General features: G+C 36.1%; 1 protein-coding gene across 1 annotated transcript; it reads right to left on the bottom strand.

Annotated features, from left to right (window-relative positions):
* Positions 1–4,922: 4,922 nt before the first annotated feature.
* LOC145813393 (uncharacterized) lies at positions 4,923–21,423 on the bottom strand. Its single transcript, XM_082908716.1, has 7 exons — positions 20,286–21,423; positions 19,614–19,973; positions 19,058–19,272; positions 18,683–18,973; positions 18,228–18,568; positions 17,177–17,555; positions 4,923–5,024 (listed from the first exon to the last, which is right to left on the bottom strand). The coding sequence occupies exons 1-7, from the start codon at positions 21,421–21,423 to the stop codon at positions 4,923–4,925; spliced, it is 2,826 nt and encodes a 941-aa protein (XP_082764842.1).
* Between the last annotated feature and the right edge of the window lie 812 nt (positions 21,424–22,235).

Genomic DNA, 22,235 nt, shown 5'->3' with positions numbered 1-22,235 from the left:
TTATTTCTCTTGGTTTCTTTTCTAAATTTCATATTTTCTATAATTTTCTTTCTTTTAGTTTATTATTTCATTGAATGATATTTGACCCCAGTAAAAACCCAGCTCACTTTATTGAGTGCTTTACTACAACCTTCTGGTATTATGGTCATGATCGTAAGTGTGAGTGATACCTGGCAGTGTATGGTTGGGATTTTTTTACCAAAGAGTTAAATGTCATGTATGGTATGTATATTTTTCCTCTTTTTTTTGTTAAGGATTCTATGGCTACAATATGGAATGCAATAGGAATTTTGATAAACACCTGGTTGATTGGCTTGGATTACTCACTATTTTATGAAAGCAAATTTCTCTTTCGAATTTCCTGATATACGTTTTGTGTGGCTTATATGTAGGATTCATTTTATCATGGCTTGACAGCTGAAGAAGCACAACGACTGCATGAACATAACTTTGATCGTCCTGGTAATAAAATTTATAATTAAGTATTACTATAGGCCTTTAATTTGTACGTAAACTCTGTTGGTGTTTTTTTCTCTGCTTTGCAGACTATATGGTGCAACTAGAATTCAGTAGAATGCACAGGAGCTTTTGTGCAAATCTCAAATATATGTTTGCTTATGTGTAGACGCTTTTGACTCCGAACAGCTTGTTGAGTGCATTGAGAAACTCATTGAGTTCCATGAACTCTGCCACTTTCCTGTCCCGGACACATTGCGGGAAGTACTTGTCATAGAAGATTTCCAAAAATTTCACCCAGTCAACATCCCTGTGGTTTTCTCGCATCAACATCCACCATCTTCTCACTTCGTCTTCTAGCATAAAAGTGGCTAGAAGTACTTTCTGTGTATCCGAGCACGGAAATACTTCAAACAGTTTTTCGATCCCAAGAACCCAAGCTTCCGCTTTCAAAGGATCCAGTCCACCATAAAACTGTGGTGGTTTCATTTTCTTGAACTCCTTGGTGAGAGCGATTATCCGATCATCATTTTGATTATCTGGCACGGGTGGTGCCGGAGGTGGAGGTGGCGGGTGTGGTTGCTGCCACTGTTGTTGCCACTCCTGTTGCTGTCTCAAAGCTTCTGCCATTTCCTGAATCAGTCTTTCCATTCTGTCCAGTCTGGCAGTAGAGGATTCCTCTAACTCATCACCTCTGGTTCTCACCATCTGATTAAACTTGCATTATATTCCATACCAAAGGTACACAAGTACACATACACTAAGGAGCACACATTTCCAGATAATTTGTAATGCAAGTAGTTCACAACTTACACATATAATTATTCATAACAAAACATTTAAGCATATAATCAATGCTTCCAAACTCGCACTTATCACATGAATGCATCCTAGATCTTATCTAGACGCTTATTGCTCTTTTTGGACAAGTGTGTGAGTTATTAACTCGTGCTCTGATACCACTCTGTCACGACCCGAACCCGCCCCCGTGGGTTAAGGATGTAACCGGCCAGTAATCGTGAGATTACCTACGGCCTCAAACTGTCGGGAACGTATTTTAACAGAGTTAATGGGGGCCAAACGGAAGCAAAATTAAAAACTTTGTCCATAGAGCCGTGCTTATATGCACATCAAACAAACCATACTCAGATACGTTAATAACTCACATCAAAAGTACGGTTTCACAAAATTCATTACAGACAGGATCGTCCAAAACGAGTCAACCTATAACAGACTATGTACAGACATGCACTAGGTCCTTGCCAACAAGACAAAACATAGGTACATAGTGAAAGGGCAAGGATGGTCTCATGCGCGAGGCACAAGGCTGACTCTCCCAAAACTCCTGTTGTTTCTAGCAGACTTCACTGGGGCTGGGTTTGGACTTCCCTTGGCTCACCTACAAATACATGAATGAGCGTGAGCGATAGCCCAGTGAATAATATCAAATATAACAGTTACATAACAATATGTAGAACAACATGCTCCAAACGGCCTTGGGCCCAATTCATACTTCTGTTTAACAACAAAATATATATATATATATAACTGTACGAAATGCAAGTCAAGTAACTGTAGTTCCAAACATTCTGGCCTTTGGCCCATTCAGATTTCCATTCATGTCAAAACGGCCTTCGGCCCATTCATTCATGTCGAAACGGCCTTCGGCCCATTCATTCTTATCAAAACGGCCTTCGGCCCATTCATTCTTATCAAAACGGCCTTCGGCCCATTCATTCTTATCAAAACGGCCTTCGGCCCATTCATTCTTATCAAACAGCCTTCGGCCCATTCATTCTTATCAAAACGGCCTTCAGCCCATTCATTCATGTCAAAACGGCCTTTGGCCCATTCCTTCATGTCAAAACGGCCTTTGGCCCATTCATTCATGTCAAAACGGCCTTTGGCCCATTCATTCTTATCAAAACGGCCTTTGGCCCATTCATTCTTATCAAAACGGCCTTCGGCCCACTCTTTCATGTCAAAACGGCCTTTGGCCCACTCATTCATTTATTCTTGTCAGACTTTTGTCCACAATCCCGATTAACAACTCATAATATTTATAGGGGAATAACAATTGGACATTGACAAGTTTTCAAATATTGATATTACTCACAGTGATCGGCTTGTGGATGCGCCCTGGAGCTTGACCCTACACATTTCATGAATACAAAAGGGTCACTAACAGTTCAATCCGTTCTTTAATTCACATATACCTCTTTAGGCTTTGTTCTTATCTCATTAACTCATTTACAATGCTTAACATATGCCTAAGAGTGCTTACAAGTGAAAGGGAACGGAAAACGAATCACAGAATGCATGAACAAAATTCCAGGAAACAGGGTCCCCGCTCGAGCGTAAACTTCTCCGCTCGAGCGGACCCTTAAGGCCTGCAGAAGTACTGGTTGCACGAAAGATGAGCTCGAGCGTGGGATAGAGCGCTCAAGCTGAAGGCCTGTCTACGAAAATCCACGCTCGAGCGTGGAGTGTCCCGCTCGAGCGGACATCCAACTCTGCAAAAATGCTGGGAGCACGATTTTCCCGCTCGAGCGGCCATTACCCCGCTCGAGCGGACCTCAAAAATCTGGGTTTCCCAGATCGTGTTCTTGAGCTCCAAATCGGTTTTCCATCCACATTTCTTGCATGCAATGGTTCAAATTACACATTTACACATGCTAACATGCTACTAATGCAAGATTACAACATTAGGAAAGCTCAATTACATGGATTACATGCATGTCCCAAAATATCTCAAACCCATCATCAACATGCTCAAATTCAAACATTCAAGACTTATACTCCCATGATTTGTACATGCATGTGGGAGATGCTCATCATTCTCAACTTAGATGGTACAAATGGTGATTACAACATGAGCTTTAACCAAAACTCTACATGAATCATGTGTTTCAAGCTCAAACATGCAAATTCAAAGTAATTTCTTACATGCATGAGTTCTAAGACTTCAAACTCAACAAAAATCAACTCATTACATGTTCTTGATCACAAACAACCTTTGAACTTACAAATTACAAGTAAGAGTCCATGAATTCACTTACCTAAGAGCTTCAACACTCAAGCTCTAGCCAAATCTTGAGCTAGATCTTCAAATTCCCAAGTCTTGAGCCCAAATTACACAAATCTCTCCCTTTTTCTCTCCATGGCCGGCCTCTCTCTCACTCTCAATTGTCTAACTCAGATTTTGAGTTTTAAGAGGGCTAAAGGAGAGTGCAATACAAATATACAACAAGCCCCACTAACAAATATTTTAATATAAAATAATGGGGTACTTAATTTATCAATTTAATCAGTTTAAATTGACCAGAATCAAATTCCAATTAAATTTCACCGTAGGCTCTAAAAATTATGCCAACCACAATGGCGTAATCAATTTCGGTTTCCGTGGCCGATAAGGCCCTCAATTAATTTTCCAAAGCAGACTATTCAAACAGATATTCCTACGATGAACAGATAAAATTTCAAACCACATATTTTCACATAGTAGAACACCAAATCATATCAAAATACATAATCACATTATGTTAAGGACCAATTAACATATTACGGAACAGGGGTATTACAGCGGCGAATCTGTCCAGGTCCCAATATATGATTTTAAAAACCATCGCAGGCAGGTAATATTCTATGCAACATTATGTATGTACTATTAATGTGGTAGTTGATATGTATCGCACTTGATAAAAGCTTCTCAGCTCCTTTATATAATTTTGTTAAGAATTGCTGTGAGCTTGAACTTCTCAAGAATGAATCTACTTCTATGTTTTATGTTATTGCTAATCATTCATTTTAATATCCTAATTTTGGCTATGCATGTCCTTCCTTATTACGTGCTATGGTCAAGGTCTGTAGAATGTCTCTGAGCCTTGAAGACTTGTTACGTCATTGCAAATTCAATAATTGTTTTGACCCTTCTCGGATAAATTTCACCTGCATTAATATTATCTTACCACATTAACCTCACAGGTGAAACACCAAGGGTTCGTTTGGTTTGTATTTCTGAAAAAATTTTGGGAAATTTTCTCTACAAATAAGTTTTTAAAAGTAATCAAACCAAACAAATTTTCCCAAAAAAATTTCTCAAAACTTGTAAACCAAACAAGTTTTCCAAACAAATCTCTCTCTCACACACATCAAATCAATCACTTTTCCAAAACTCTCTCTGAAAATAATTTTCCAAAACATCTTTTGAAAAAAACCAAACCAAACAACTTTTCGTACTTTTTATCTCTAAAACACATCTCTCAAACACAAACCAAACATACCCCAAGCTTCTTAACAATTCTGATGTGGGAAAAGAGGGCATTAGGCTGTGCTGTGCTGGGCTGGGCTGGGCTGGGCTGGGCTGGGTTGGGTATTATTAATTACGTTTGTTAGGGGGTGTGGGCAAGAATCTATTTCTAAATTTAGCTTTTAATGTCCTTTATCCCATTGAGGAGAGGAGTGGATCAAATTTTCTCACAGTTCTCAACATTTGGGGCAGATACTTTCAATGCCCATGAGAGGGCTTGTGAAATACGGAGTTTTCTTTGAATACCAAACTCCTCAGGCTAAATGAAGTAGAAATAAGTTATGAAAGTATTCCTGGTTAGGCTCCAGGCTTCTCCCCTTGGTTTCTATCCATTTGTGTTCTGCTTTAGCTACGATTTGACCAGACATGCCCATGCCCATGCCCTGCATCAATAATCTTAGTTGGCTCCACACACCTGTTTGCTAGTAAATTAATCTTTTTCCACTCATAATTAGGATTGCTTTTTTTATTTATTTTACTAACAGCTTACAGACTCATAGTTTTTCCCTGCCTATTAAAAGAGGAAACAGGTCCTAGCCTAAGAATAGATGGAATTTACAAGGACAACTAGCATGGCCAACTTCTGACGCTGATTTTGCATTTCATTGCAGTCAGCTAGCATGGCCACTATGTGGACATCCTAAGCAAAGCAACTAGCCACAGGTTTCACCTATTTATGGACAACTTCTGATGCTGATTTTGCATTTCATTGCAATTTGGGAAACGAAGAAACTGTTAATGCTTGCGTCATTATTTATTTTACAGAAAAAAAAAATAAATTGGTAATTCTGGTATTTATGTGAGTGGAGCACGTTGAGTCCACTTTTGAGTCTAATCTCGTTGTCTCCAAGTGAAAGCTATTTCATGACAGTGAAAAAGAAATAAGACAAACGCTTTCAATGTCAGAATTTGGTTAATGCCAACTCAATATCACAACACTTAAAGAAAAATGCATGTTGTCAACAGCCAAAACTGTGCATGTTCATTGCACAGTTTATTGCACATTTTTGTGTATTAGCTCTGCGCATGTTCATTGCAGATAGCTTCCTTTTGATAGCCATAGACACCCTACCTCCTTACAAACTGTAGTTCTAGCATTTCTATTTGATCATGCATATAAACATAGCTTCATGTTATGTCATTTATTGTGTATGATGATTATACCGCTATTGCTGGCGTTGATATGCTGCTGTGCTGATAGCCTGCCATAGTTCTGCTGTGCTGTTGTGTTGCTTTACTGATGCAATTTTGCTGTGCTGTTTGTTCTGCTGTGTTGTTCTGCTGGCCTGCTGTATTTTGCTGTGTGCTGGTGCTGCTGTGTGCTAGTGCTAGCTTGTTGGCCTGTTGGTGCTGCCGGCCTATTGTTTCTGCTGGCCTGTTGTACTATTTTTTCTTCTTTTTTCTTTTGCCATGCTGGTAGCTTCTGTTTGCAACCGGTTTATGGTTTTGTTGGTTCTTGGTCTCTTCTTTTTGCTTTCTTTATTGTTTTAATTGTCCAACATATCCGCACAAAACTTGGTCAGCATAACCTTTGCAAAATATATTCAAATATTTATGTTATTCAATCGACACTCCAGGTACTTCTTTTTGTATCATCTTGATTTATTATTATTATTATTTTCATTTCCCATGGTGGTCTTAGCTTTTTTTTTTTGGGGGGGGGGGGGGGGCATCTTTTTTGTGGGTAATCACCCAAAATCTTATTGATCAGTGATCTTGACAAACTTCTGAGAGGAGGGGGGATACAAAAAATTAAATCTTGCATAGATACAAAAACTGACCTCAAGTAAGGTTGAGCTACAGCTTTTTAACTGTGAGCCTCCGCTTTACAACTAAGATGTGGTTTCTGCTTCTGGGATGGTGGCACATTGTATAAATAATTTTTTGGGGATAGCGAACAGTAACAACAACAAACCAGTGAGTTAACATTAGAGTGTTGTTGCATATAGGCCATTCACATAGACATAAAGGAATGGGAATATTGTTAACATTTTTTTCATTCCCTGTGATTCAAATGCGAATATTTATCTTGAGTTGCAGTTATGATCATACTGGAGACCCATGCTGCAGATAAGAGGTACGCATACGCTATTTGAGATCATTATATATCAAAGCATGGCTTTGTATTTTATTTGGATCGGCTTGTCTAGTACTTTCAACCAATTAGCCTATCCAAATTTCATTGATTTACAAAAGGTTAATAGAATAAAAATGTTAAATCTTACCAATCATCATTGCTTTTATTGTTTTTGACTTTCAAGTTGTGGAGCATGGACTTGGCCATTTGCCTTTTACTGAGAAGCAAGTAGCCACTCAAACAGGTGTGTTTTAGGAGAAAAATTAGTAGAGGCATGGACTCAATTTGTAGTCAAGGCACATTCAAACTATATAAAAGGGATGCATCCTGTTGCAATCCACATTTAAGCTATAAAAACTAACTCTAAGCTATTTTCTTAAATAATTAAGTCCAAATTCATTTATGTCAAATCCATATATTTATATCCAAATGCAACCTTATAGGTATTGGGATCTTATTATTGCAATTTCCTTTTTATCTAACATTCCTCCGTATGTACTTAATGTGAATTAAAGTATAATGATCATTCCAATTACTTGGTAAAGAAAGCTACGCGTACTTGGAAAGTTTGCAGACACTGGCCTAACAGCTGATTGAGTGAACCCCTTATTGCAAGTGTTGCTCTTCAATTTTATTTGAGTGAAACCCTTTTTTAAATGAAGGTTTCTATAAGCAATTATTTGGTATAAATTCACATGAAGAAACCCTTTTATCTTGATCAAAACCATAAAGGAAATTAGTAATAGTTCTTGTTCTGGTCCATTGATTTTCAAGCACAGGATGTAATATGCAGGTTTTCTTCGTATTGTGGGGTGAGATGGTATTTCTCAGTCTAGCATACATTTTGGTTAATTGTTCTGTGTGCTACTTGACATATTTTGATCCAAATTACTGCTATATTTGTGTAGTTCTTTTTTGATTGGCAACAAAATAATTTTATTAGGAAACTGCTATGTTTTTTATTGTTTTTTACTTAGTGAATATGGTCTTTTTAACTGGCCAATTCAAGTTATTCTTTCTTATCTATTTTTTTTTTAATTTTATTTTTGCTAAACTATTTGAGTAACCTCAATTGCAGATTGACTAGGAGATTCTTCTAGAAGTTGTTGAGATGGGATTTGACAGGAATGCCCTTGTTGATTCTCTACGCAACCGAATACAAAATGAGGTATCCATTTGTGATTTTTAAATCTGTATTTTCCTACTTTTTAGAGGCAGTGGCCATTGCTTGGTGCGATTGTAAAACTCTAGGCTGAGAAAACATGCATGAAGCTGGAAGCTCGGACTGTACATACCCATTCTCCTAGAACCCAGAATTGACAGATTGTCAATTTGTTACCCTTATCTTTCCTTTAAATCGAAATAGTATTATGAGAATGTTTTCTGCATATTTTGTAGGAGTATGGTTACAACCGCAACAATCCATGGGATTATTTCCTTTAAGTTATGGTATTGGATGAATTTTAGATTTCCTGTTAACTATTCCTGCTTTTGTTGCAATTTGTGTTTTTTCTGTGCCAAATTATTCATTGGACCATTCAAGGTAATGGATTTTTTGTGGTCGCCTTTCTCTGTGGCGCATCAAATTCATCATTCTTTCTCTGTTTTATTTTTATTTGTTTTATATTTACATTAGTTTATTGACCCGATATGTTTGTTAGAGTAAATAAACCATAAGTAAAGCACAACTTTGAACTTTTCCAACTATAGAAGAAAAACTTGCATTGCTCTAGGAATTCAACTTCATCCTAATTTAAAATTTTCTATTAACAGCATTTAATTTATTTGACATTGAGTCGTCTTTCTACGTTTTAAATAATATTTCAAATGTTGCAACTGTACCTCCTTAGCCTGTGCTATATAAAGTGATGAATGCTAATTAAAGTTTGACATACATTCTATGTATTATGTATGTCTCATATATCCGAACTCCTAAAAACTGCCCATATATTATACTTATTTTCCAAGTGGAGCTTCAAGAAGGTCTTTTGGATCAGTTCACAAATGAGATGAGTAGTTGATGCTTTCAAAATGTTATTGAAATTTGATGTACCTGTCAATCTCCATTCCTTTGTTTACATGCTATGCATATTTTGACAGGCATTATTTGAGAAGAATCCATCCATTGCTCAAGCCATAGATGGTATGGCTTGTTATTTTTTGTAAGATGAGTGTTAGGCATTACTTTCTTTGAAATTCTTTGTATCAAGTAATATAATGATGTTTGTGTCTTCTCCTTCTGCTTTGAGCAAAAAAGTTATGAAAGTATATCCTTCAAATTTTTCTTGAAGACTCTGTTTATCATGAATAAATTATTAGGCTACTCTCTCTATGATATATAAGATTGTCAATATGAGAATTTTGAACCCCCCAATTTATACTTTGGGATTATATCTCTATGTGACTTTGTATCATCATATCTAGAACATTTTTTACAAATGTGCAATTACCAGTATGTGTATGTCCAAGGAGTTGAGTTGTTTTTCTTCTCTCTAAGGTAACTCTGGCTAACCTCCCAAGCGTTCAAAAGTTTCTAGGAGCTCAAATGGAGAAGATGATGAATAATGGTCGCAGATATCTGAAATGCACTCAAGGTATTTGCACAATCAACATTCAATTGCATTTCTTTTGTAGAACATTAAATATTTGAGATGGATAGAGCCTCTTAAACAAGGCCTCGTTTGGGAACAGACTAATTTAGTAACTTTTGGCTATTTGGCTAAAAAAGTAGGTAAAAAAAACTTATATGTCTGGGATGACTTTTTGGCTAATTACGAAAAGATGTGCAAAAAGTAGAGAGAAAAGAGAATCTTTGACTTTTTGGTATGAGTTGTTAGCTTTTTGGCTAAAATGGTAACTTTTTGACTTTTTAGCTAAAAAGGTAAGTCCCCAAACGGGGCCTAAGTTGTTGATTATAGTAAAATTTCTATTGAACTTGCAATTTCTGTGGGTAAAGTGACATTTTATTTTTACATGCTTCATGTCTTGCTAGAGGTATTTAATGTTAAGACATTTGAAGGGGTGTGATCAGTCGAACTTTATCTTTTGTAAGACTAGAACAATCTCTACAAATAATTAGTTTATTCATATGCTTCTAGTGATTTTTGAATTAATTTGTGTTTTTATTTTTCACGTCAGAAATTTCTTGGAGAGACGCAAAATATGGTCAAAGAAATCAAGAACCTAATTTTTCAAGTTTTTTCATTTTTTAATATATGTAGCCACAGTTTAAAACTTTTTATTTAATTCCTTTGTATATACTTTTGAACATATTTAACTTTCATTTATGAAATATATGACGTTATTCCATTCAATATGTGGTTGTGATTCAAAGTATAGTATATAGTGTGTATTACATTATTAAAATGCGCGTACAAAAATAATATTGATTATTTTTCAAATATGTCGAACCTTTTTTTTATCACATGCATTAACTGTGATGAGAAATGCATATAACGTGTGATCTTATTTCATTATTAATCACAGGTTTTATTAGGTATTAATCACACTTAAAATCTTAGTAATTAATCACACTTAAAAGATGTGATCTAAATGTTTATTATCATAGGTTTTATTAGTTATTAATCACACTTAAAAAATGTGATCTAAATGTTATTAATCACACTTAAAAAATGTATTCTAAATGTTATTGATCACACTTAAAACATGTGACACTCCCAAAAATCACACTTTGACAAAACTTAAAAAGTGTGATTAAATAATATAGATCACACTAGGGCTGCAAACGAACCGAGCCGAGCCGAGCTTTGCTAAGCTCAAGCTCGGCTAGTTTACTTATCGAGCTCATTTATTGAGCTCGAGCTCGGCTCGATAAGGAACTAGGCTTAGGCTTGAGCTCGGCTCAGCTCGTTAATTTTAATGAAACTCGAGCTCAGCTCGGCTCGGCTCGATAATTTTTTTTTAATATTATTTATATTATTTAATATATAAAAAATGTATTTATATTATTATTTATATATATATATTTATATATTATTTAATATATAAATAATATATTTATTATATAATTTAAATAAAGATAAACGAGCCGAGCTTAACGAGCCGAGCTTATGCGAGCTCGAGCTCGGCTCGTTTATTAAACGAGCCTAATATTTGAGCTCGAGCTCGGCTTGTTTACTAAACGAGTTGAGCCGAGCCGAGCCCTTAACGAACCGAGCCGAGCTTGTTCATGAAGAGCTCGATTCATTTGCAGCCCTAGATCACACAAAAAAAGTGTAATTTTTATCTATTTTTGTAGTAGTGTTTACTCACTCTTCAAAATTGAAAATTAAACATTAAAAAAAACATAAAAAAGAAAAACGAAAGGCACACATGAAGTGAACTGCACACTATCAATCTAGGGGGGAGCTAATTGTTCAAACATGACAATCAAATCCTTACAAGTTGTTGTAACATGTGGGTGAATTTTGAGCACTCCACATATGACCCAACTCTCAGCCTCATTCATCCTTCAATGCTTTCATCCATGGCAATCCTCGTCATCCACCCATTACACAATTGTCTCTTTTCGTACATTTACATCCCAGAGAAAAGGCGTGATAAATGGTTATGGGGCAATTTGGAAACAAGCTAAAAAAAGAAAGTCAATTTTTTTTTTTATATATAAATAAAAAAATCATAAAAAAGTTAGCTTTTTTACACAAAAAGTCAAAAAAAAGCTTACAAAGTCAAAAAACTAATTTTTTACTAATTTCTCAAAACATCTTTATTTTGAAAAGATAGTTAAAAGTTGACTTTTTAATTTTATTTGGCTTTTTTTTAAAAAAAAAGTGTAAAAATATGAGAGATGATATAACCCAAAATAAGTTAAAATGCTGGGAAGTGACTTTTAACTCATTTTCTAAAAAGGCCAAAGAGGTTACAGAGTTAAAAAAATAAATAAATAAAAGGGGTTTTGCTAGAGCCCCAAATGACACTCATGTGAAAGGTTTGATAAAAAATTTGATAAATAGTAAGAGGTTTGATAGAAAATTCGGTAAATCATTTGGGGTTCATATTATTTTTCAAAAAAAAAAAAAGGTTAACATTATTATTACTTTTTATTTATCAATAGATACGTGTCATTAAAAAGGAAGCTGGGACGGAAGCCTGAGACAGCCTCGTGGGACAGAAGATCCCAACCTATAGATTCAAAAAATAGAGACACAAATAAATGAAATTTTGGTAGTTGGGTACGTTAATACAGTGGGTAAATTACACTTTGTTTACTAACATTCTAATACAAAAATAATGGATTTTATAGTTTAGATAATAATTATTAAAAACATAATTCAATGTTTAAAATTAAATAACCACTTTGTTTACTAACATTCTAATACAAAAATAATGGATTTTATAGTTTAGATAATAATTATTAAAAACGTAATTCAATGTTTAAAATTAAATAAATTAAATAAAATTAATTAAGTTTGTTTGATGTATGATTTATATGATTTTAAAAATATAAAGTAATAAAATTCTCATGTACCACTACAATATAAAAAGAGACAATTATAGAAAAAAAAATAGTATAAATTTAAAATAATTGTAAAGAGATGGAAGGATAAGACATAACCGCACAATCTAATACATAAATTGCGTATACGTCCATGACATTACAATCAGTTTATGTTGATGCCATTTTTTTACAATTATCTCACATAAAATTTGGAATAAAAAATTTGAAAGCAATAAATTTTAAATTTCATTTTTTATATATCAAATAAATTTTCAACTTAAAAAATATAAGATTCAATTTTTAGTACTATTTTTTATTTTTATTTTATCAAGCATCGGCTGCAAATTTTTGCAAGAGCAGTGAATAATTTCTGCAAATTTAGGCACTGAATAATTTTATTTATTGAAGTGCTTATATTTTTTATAAAAAAAAAAAAACAAAAAAACAAAAAAACAAAATTCTCCACGTATTTATGTGCCCGAATAGAAGATAGCCAGCCACGTTTTGAAACCAATGGGGCTCAGTTTGGCTGCAGTTAGTCATGATGCGGTTGTGCCGGTCAGTGATGTGGTTCCAATGAATGCTTGCCTCGCCCAAAAAAATATAAAAAGGGTAAATTACAAATGCTGATTGTTTTTTATAATTTAAAAAATGGAAAAATTATCAGAAAGTCTTATTTACTAATCTATTACTCCATCTAATCCCACATTCATTCTTTTGGATTGACAAGTCTTGTTTGGTATGTTTTGTGGACAACCAAGTCCGTTTTAAATTTATGTGATGTGTGTGTGGACGGGTTTGACCCTCTTTTGTTTTTTCTTTAGAGGTGTATATTGGGATTGAATGCAGATTTTGTGGGATACGTTTCCTGATCCACGTTTGATAATTCGGATTCATGTTTTGAGGTGTGATAACACGGGTTATGGAGTCACACAACACTACGTGAACCAACAAATGTGAACCCAACAAATCAAGAATTTCTGTGAACCCAACAATGGATACAACGGCCACACACTGACAAGAATACTCCTCTTGAGCTTCAAATGGTGCCTCCTCAGCATTCTCAGTTCCATACATCTTCATCACTATCCATGGCCAAGCGTGGAGCTCAGACCAAAGCGTGGTCGTTTCTCTCCAATGGCCTTCTATTCGTCGGTGGAGTTTTGGTGGCTCTTCTAACGGTTTGGGCTCTCTCGTCCTTCATAAACCCTAACCCTAGTTCTGGTTTCTCAGAGAACGAAATGAAGGCATCGATTTCTTCAAAGAAGCGAGATTGTGCTAGGGGGTGTGCACCAGGTTAACTTGCGCAACGACCCTGTGACGCCCCAAATTTTTTTTTTTTTGAAACGTCATAAGATTTAAATAACAATAACTTGCTAGATAAAATTTTAACTACTAGTTAGGAACTTTTAAGTTCTTACAAAGCCAAAGTCCAACGACAAAATAAAACTACAAGTTCACACACAACGTCATAACATAGTTTAATCCTAATACAAGGGATAACAGGATTTTATTCTGACAAAATCTTGACTCTAAGTCAGCCAATGTTCGATATTGGCAACAGCTCCAATTTCAGCCTCAGTCCCTTCTTCAACATAATCTGGCATGAAACGCCAGGGCAACAAAATATATGCCATGAGTTTTGCAACACAGTAAGAAAACGTAACCAACCTACCATTCTTTTTAAGAGACAAATAATAATATTCTAAACATGAGATAACAATATAATTATACACAGAAATTACAACCATTAGAATAGTTTCAGTAATTTTAATAAATTAAGTGACACTCGAAATCTCACCAAAGAGATTTAACTTACCAACCACTAAGCATGGCAATGGTTAATTTGAAACCCCCCTTGGTCAAATATTTAAGTGTTACCAACCGTAACTACCAGGGATGCCCACGTCCGGAGTTATATACTCAAGTAGTGGCATCCGTGGTCTGCCCCAAGGAAACGGTCTGCCAGGGGTAAGTAACCTCCCTGTGTGCCACCTGCACATCCACCCTTATTCCAAAACCGAATACCGAAAAGGGTTCAAATAAGTCCCGTGCCATCTTAGAGTTTCGCAACACAATTTACATGAGAATTCTCAAAACCAGGGCTCACCCTGAACAACCGGTGTTAACAGTCAACCCTTAATTCCGTACAGTCTTTAAACCAAGACTGACACCGAACAACTGGTATTAACCGTCAATTATTAACTTTGTATATGCCGTTAATCATTTCAGTTAATTTTGATATTGATCACAAATAATTCCAAATTTTTTAATCACAAGTAATGTTATACCAACTCATTAAAATTCCCAATCATAAAATATCGCATGTGTCACACAATACTAAATAAAAGTACAGAATTTAAATAAACAATTTATTTAAACCATGGTATGAAATAATAACTTAGATACAAAAATTAAACCCTAAATACACACATGCACAAATTTTTTGATTTACAAAATTAGACTAGCATACTATTAAAGTGGTGGTTTTATTCTATCCAGAAAAATTTTTAGAGTATATATCTTGCAAATAAAATTATAAATACATTACTTATACAATTCTAAAATTCATATCAATCTACAGGATACTCAATAAACATGTTATGGTTATTTTTCAGAAAGCATTTTCCAAAAATAACTTATAAATAATTCTAAACAAATTCCAAGGGTGTTTATGACACAGATTTGTCACATTTCCTTACATTAATTCCATGCTTAAATTTATAGATCAAACCCATAATCTAAAAATTTATCATGAAACTAGACTTCTCAAATTTCATCTTTTAGTTAGAAATTACCAGATTTGGCTTAGTATAGAATTTTAAATAAATTTTCAAATACATGGTAAAATCTGTCTCACAGTTTCAGATTTAGTTAGAAATTTGTATAAATTCGTAGAAAGTTCAAAAATTATTTCCAAAAATTTATGGATAAATAAGACATCATTAACAACAACTTTGTAGAAGAAATAATCTCAAAATTCTGAGTGTAAAATTATCTAAAAATTCGGGTAACATGCTGGCAGATTCAAAACAGATTATTCTCAACACAGTTCAGATTTAGTTAAAATTTTGTATAAATTCGTAGAAAGCTCAAAAATTGTTTCTAAAAATTTCTGGATAAACTAGAAATCATTATCAACAACTTTGTAGAAGAAATCATCTCGAAATATTTAGTATAAAATTATCTAAAAATTCGGGTAACATGCTGGCAGATTCAAGACAGATTATTCTCAACACAGTTTCAGATTTAGTTAAAATTTTGTATAAATTCGTAGAAAGCTCAAAAATTGTTTCCAAAAATTTCTGGATAAACTAGACATCATTATCAACAACTTTGTAGAAGAAATCATCTCGAAATTTGGAGTATAAAATTATCCAAAAATTCGGGTAATATGCTGGCAGATTCAAGACATATTATTCTTAACACAGTTTCAGATTTAGTTAAAAATTTGTATAAATTCTTAGAAAGCTCAAAAATTGTTTCCAAAAATTTCTGGATAAACTAGACATCATTATCAACAACTTTGTAGAAGAAATCATCTCGAAATTTTGAGTATAAAATTATCTAAAAATTCAGGTAACATGCTGGCAAATTCAAGACAGATTATTCTCAACACAGTTTCAGATTTAGTTAAAAATTTGTATAAATTTGTAGAAAGCTCAAAAATTGTTTCCAAAAATTTCTGGATAAACTAGACATCATTATCAACAACTTTGTAGATGAAATCATCTTGAAATTTTGTGTATAAAATTATCTAAAAATTCGGGTAACATGCTAGCAGATTCAAGACAGATTATTCTCAATACAGTTTTAGACAATGTATCAAATGTACATAATCTGAAAAATTTCAATTATATATAAAAAAAAAAATGAGAGGGTTGAGAGGGTTTTCTTACTTAGTAGTAGGGTGACAAAATGGTTGAGAATTTTGGCTTCCTTAATCTCCTACTCTTCTTCCTCTCCTATCACTAAGTTTGGTTGCTTTTGGGATTTCTCTCTTCTTCTTTTTTTCTCACCGAATGCTTGCATGCACAAGGAAGGCTTGCATGCATATATATATAAATTGAAGACATCTCTCTCTCCCTCTCATTCTTTCCATTATTTTATTTTCTCAAAAAAATTCCATTCCCTTTCTCCAATTTCTAAGAGTAAGCTTTCCCTAAATTTTATAAACTTTTCCCTAAATTTTACAAGCTTTCCCTAAATTTTATAAAAGATGGTGGGTTTGGTAGGAGCTGTGGGTTGTTTGCCCACGGTTTGTTTCTTTGTATTTTTTTATTTTTTTTTTTTGTGTGTGTGGGTTTCTGAAAATTGACACACTAAGATTTTTAACTAAGGTATTTAGTAAGAATAGTTATTATATTGAATCCTAATTAAAATAATTTATAAACAACAAATATTGAACACCCACAAAATATTATTATTCTTAATAATGTCTTGTTAGTGATTGAATTGAGTCAATTTAAAACTAACTTTTACACTAATATATAATTCAGATAAACTGTAGACAAAATTAATTAATTAATTTTCTTTAAAGAATAATTAAAAGATGGGTTTTCACAATCTACCCTCCTAAAAGAAAATTTCGTCCTCGAAATTAATTCGTACCTTTAGACTCGAATAGTTTAGGGTAATTGACACGTATCATATCCTCTCGCTCCCACGTTGACTCTTCCGTCCCACGATGTCTCCAGAGAACTTGAACCAATGGTATAGTTTTGCCTCGTAATTTCTTCTCGCGACGATCTAAAATCTTGATAGGCTTTTCTTCAAATGTCACGTCTTCATCAAGATTAATTTCCTCCCAATTGATGATGTGAGAAGGGTGTGGCTCGTATTTCCGTAGCATAGAGACGTGAAAAACATTATGTACTCCAGCCAGTTGAGGCGGTAGAGCCAAACGGTACGCCACTTCTCCTAATTTGTCCAAAATTTCAAAAGGTCCAATGAAGCGAGGTGACAACTTTCCCTTCTTTCCGAAACAAACAACTCCTCGACGAGGCTGTATTTTCAGAAACACATGATCTCCAACTTTAAATGCTAAAGGTCTTCTCCTTTGATCTGCATAGCTTTTCTGCCTACTCTGAGCGGTCTCAAGCCTTTGCCTAATTAGTTTCACCTTCTCGGTAGTTTCTTGAACTAACTCTGGCCCTAAAAGAGGTGCTTCTCCAACTTCTGTCCAACATATTGGTGATCGGCAAGGCTGTCCGTACAAAGCTTCATACGGTGCCATACCAATACTTGCTTGAAAGCTGTTATTGTAAGAGAATTCGACTAGTGGTAAATATTTCTCCCAACTACCTTTAAAGTCCATCACACAAGCTCGAAGCATGTCTTCTAAAGTCTGAATTGTTCTTTCCGATTGACCGTCAGTTTGGGGGTGAAAAGCTGTACTAAAACACAACTCTGTACCCAAGGCCTTTTGTAGACTTTGCCAGAACTGTGACGTAAAACGAGAATCACGATCTGACACTATTGAGATTGGTACTCCGTGCAATCTAATGATTTCTCGAATAAATAATCGACTTAAAGATTCGAGTGTGCCTGCTGGTCCTATTGGTAGGAAATGTGCCGTCTTAGTTAATCGATCAACCACCACCCAAATGGCATCATGGCCTTGCGGCGACCGGGGTAATCCTGTTACAAAATCCATTGTTATGTGTTCCCATTTCCACTTAGGTATTGGTAAAGGTTGGAGTTTTCCTGCCGGCTTTTGATGTTCTGTCTTCACTTGCTGACACGTCAAACACTTAGATACGAATTGAGCAACATCCTTCTTCATTCCACTCCACCAATACTGTCGCTTAAGATCCTGGTACATCTTATTTCCTCCCGGATGAACCGCAAAAATCGAATGGTGAAATTCTTTAAGTACTTCCTCTCTTAATTGTTCGATGTTTGGCACAAAAATTCTACCTAAATACCTTAAACTACCATCTTGATGGAGTGTCCAATCCGGTGAAGATTCCTCGGTCACTAATCGGGCCTTGATGAAGTCGGTCTCCTGATCAAATCTTTGGGCTTCCAACACTTTGGTAAGAAGTTGGGGTGTTGTAACTATTGTAAACAACCTACCCTTTCCATTCTGAGTCTCTGGTTGTAACTTAAACCCATTCACAGTGCTTACCATTTCCCATTCTTTAATTGATATGTTGGCTACAATCTCCCTTGTCTTTCGACTTAGTGCATCTGCTACAACATTAGCCTTTCCGGGATGATAAGACAAGGTAAATTGGTAATCTTCAAGGTACTCCATCCAGCGTCTCTGTCTCATGTTCAAATCTCTTTGTGTGAACAAGTACTTCAAGCTTTTGTGATCGGTAAATATCTCAAATTTTTCTCCATAAAGGTAATGTCGCCAAGTCTTAAGTGCATAGACCATAGCTGCCAACTCCAGATCATGAGTAGGATAATTTTTCTCATGATTCTTCAATTGTCTTGATCCGTAAGCCACTACCTTCCCGTTTTGCATTAACACACTACCTAACCCTTCTTTAGAGGCATCACAGTAAACAGTGTACCCAACGTCACGTTCGGGTATGATTAATATTGGAGCGCTTGTCAGTCTCTTCTTGAGTTCTTGAAATAACTGCTCACACGCTTCGTTCCATTCAAACTTTACTCCTTTTTGCGTTAGGCGTGTCATTGGCTTGGCTAATTTGGAGAAATCCTGAATGAATCTCCTATAATAACCTGCTAATCCCAAGAAACTACGAATCTCAAACGTATTCTTAGGTTGTTTCCACCCCATTACTGCTTCTACTTTAGCAGGATCCACTGATATCCCTGATTCAGACACAACATGACCTAAGAACTTTACTTCCTTCAACCAAAATTCACACTTGCTAGCTTTAGCATACAATTGGTTTTCTCTTAGAATTTGCAAAACGGTTCTCAGATGTTGCTCGTGGTCTTCCTCCGATCGTGAGTATATCAAAATATCATCAATGAATACTACCACAAATTGGTCTAAATAGGGGGTAAAAATTTTGTTCATTAAACTCATGAATACCCCAGGAGCATTTGTCAAACCAAATGGCATTACCACAAACTCATAGTGGCCATAACGGTTCGAAATGCAGTTTTGGGTATATCTTCTCCTTTAACACGAAGTTGGTGGTATCCCGACCTAAGGTCAATTTTGGAAAAACATTTTGAACCTCTTAATTGATCAAACAAGTCATCAATTCTGGGTAAGGGATATCGATTTTTAATAGTGGCTCGATTTAGTTGTCGATAATCGATGCACAATCTTAAGGTCCCATCCTTCTTCTTTGCGAATAATGCTGGCACTCCCCAAGGGGACATACTTGGTCTGATGAACTTCTTACTCAACAGTTCTTGCAACTGCTCCTTCAATTCTCGAAGTTCAGCTGGCGCCATACGATGTGGTGCTATTGAAATCGGTGAAGTCCCGGGTTGAAGCTCAATCGTGAAATCTACATCTCGTTTTGGAGGTAATCCTGGTAATTCGTCAGGGAAAACGTCAGCGTACTCGCACACCACATGGGGTAATCCTGGATCCTCTCGATTTTCGTCTTCCAAAATTAGGCTTGCCAACCATCCGTTTAGTTGATCATGCCATTGCGACTTGCGACACGTTGGAGTTAGAGAATCTTGTCTATCCCCTTTAAATTGAACTTTCGTGCTGTTAAGGAAGGATGCTGTCACTGTCTTACAGTAACAATCAATAATGGCTCAATGAACTGACAACCAGTCCATTCCTAGGATGACGTCAAAATCAGACATATCCATAACTCTTAGATCACAGATCAAATGTGAACCGGAGATTTCTAGCTCGCAAGATTTACATACTAGATTTACTCGGGTTTGACCTCCTAAGGGCGAAGCGACACTCATAGTTATCCCTAGCATCTCTGGCTCTAGACCCAAACTTGTCACGCATTCAGTGGATATAAAAGAATGCGAAGCTCCAGAATCAAACAATACTTTAACCCAAGAATTCATAAGGATTAACATACCTTGAATCACTGATGGGTTATCAACATCTTCTTCTTCTTGGAGAGCATACATTCTCCCTACTGCTTGTTGGTTAGTCTCTCCTGGTTTCTTCCCATTTCTAGCTCCTTGTGGTTGTGTTCTTGGTCGGCCTGCATTCCTAGAGGCTTGTGGCTGCCCCTTGTTGGTCTGAGTATTTTGAGTAAGCTTAGAACCTTGCCCAGGTTGGTATTTATTGTATTGTTGTGCCCCTCGCTGATCCATAAAATACTCCCCACCTTGAGGACACTCACTTCGATGATGCCCCTGTTGACCACATCTGAAACATCTTCCTTTCCACTCATTTACAAAGTTTCCTCCTTGCTGGTTTCCTCGATTCTGCCTTTGTTGCTGTTGCATTCCTCTGGCATAAGGTGCTGGTGCAGTATGGTTTCTAGTGTTGCGGACTGGGCCTCCTCCGCGTGGTTGGTTATTGTTCCTTGATCGCTGATTCTGAATGCATTCGGAATCCGCTAACTCTCGTTCCACAATTAAAGCTCGATCCACCATTTGGGCATAGGTGGAGAGTTGTACTGCGATCAATCTTCCTCTAATGTCTATGTCCAAGCCCCATTCGAATCGCCTAACCTTATCTTCTTCATTTGCTACTATGGCTGAAGCGTACCGTGAAAGAGCTTCAAAACGGTTCGCATATTGAGCGACTGGCATTTTTCCTTGTTTCAGTTGGAGGAACTCTTGAATCATTTCTTGTTTTAGCGAGTTAGGAAAATACTTTTCCATGAACAGGTCTTCGAACTGTCTCCAAGTTAATGTCTCTACTTGTCGAGTACTTTTGATCATTTCCCACCAATGATCTGCTTCCCCTTCCATTTGAAATGCCGCCATGGTCACTCTATCTTGTTCATTTCGGATGTCGGAAGTATCTAGCAACTTCTTAATTTGTCTTAACCAAGCTTCAGCTTCATGGGGGTTTGATCCACCAAGGAATTTGTGGGGACGTAGCTTTTCAAATTTTGCTATCATCTCCGATTTGTTTTGATCTTGGTTTCGGGGTGGTATATTGCCTACCCTGTCAGCAATCGCGCGTATAATTCGAGCGACATCGCCATCAGGCACTCCATCGCCATTACCATTGTTATTATTTCTTGTTCGTCCAGCCATTCTGCATGATGGGATTCTCTTGTGATTTATTCACTTATTTATTATCAGTATTATTATTATGCTTATGTGCAAGGACAGTTAAAAAAAAAAAAGACTTCATTAATTAGATTAGATAAGCTACAATTAGCAAAATACAAATAGAACAAAGGAAAAGATTAAATAACATACTACGGGCAAAAGATAGCCCCTACAATCCGAGTTAACTCCTACACTCACAATTCTAAACTAGGCAATTTTTACATGTGAGCATACAAAACAATCAGTTAGCCTAGCTTATAATTCCCTTAAGACCCCTTAAAATAGCCAAGGAAAGTCTCTCCACACCAGGGCTTCCGGCTCCCATGTGGCTTGGAAAAGTCCCATGAATCGCCATAGCACCCTTACGAAGATAGCAGTTTCGCACACACGATGCCCTAGCAGCAGCACCGGCTCCTCCCGATAGGTCCTCCAGTCTCTGAAGTCCACTGACCCATCTCTCCTCACAATTCTGCTTGGGTCGGGCATGATATACTGAAGGCTCCAAAAGTCAAAAAGGTTGCCCACTCTTTCGATGAAACCGTCCGGAAAGGGGCCTAGTTGATATACCCAGGGAGTCTCTTGTCTTAGAATCTGGATAGGTCCGATATAGGTGCCCACCCAACTCTCATTTTTCCAAGCACAACCTCCGAGGGGATAAAGTCTGACATATACGAAAGAGCCAATCTGCAACCCGTTTTGCACATCCCAACCCTCAAACGTGGCTCCTATATCTCCAGGGTTCCCCTCGGTATTGCCTTCCATAGACTCATCCTCAGTGTCTGACTCAATCACAA

The sequence above is a fragment of the Camellia sinensis genome, chromosome 2 (assembly GCF_055761805.1).
Source record: "Camellia sinensis isolate YWXY chromosome 2, ASM5576180v1, whole genome shotgun sequence".
In the NCBI taxonomy this organism is placed as follows: domain Eukaryota; kingdom Viridiplantae; phylum Streptophyta; class Magnoliopsida; order Ericales; family Theaceae; genus Camellia; species Camellia sinensis.
The sequence above is the reverse complement of the archived record's forward strand: the minus strand, read 5'-3'. Positions and strand labels throughout refer to the sequence as shown.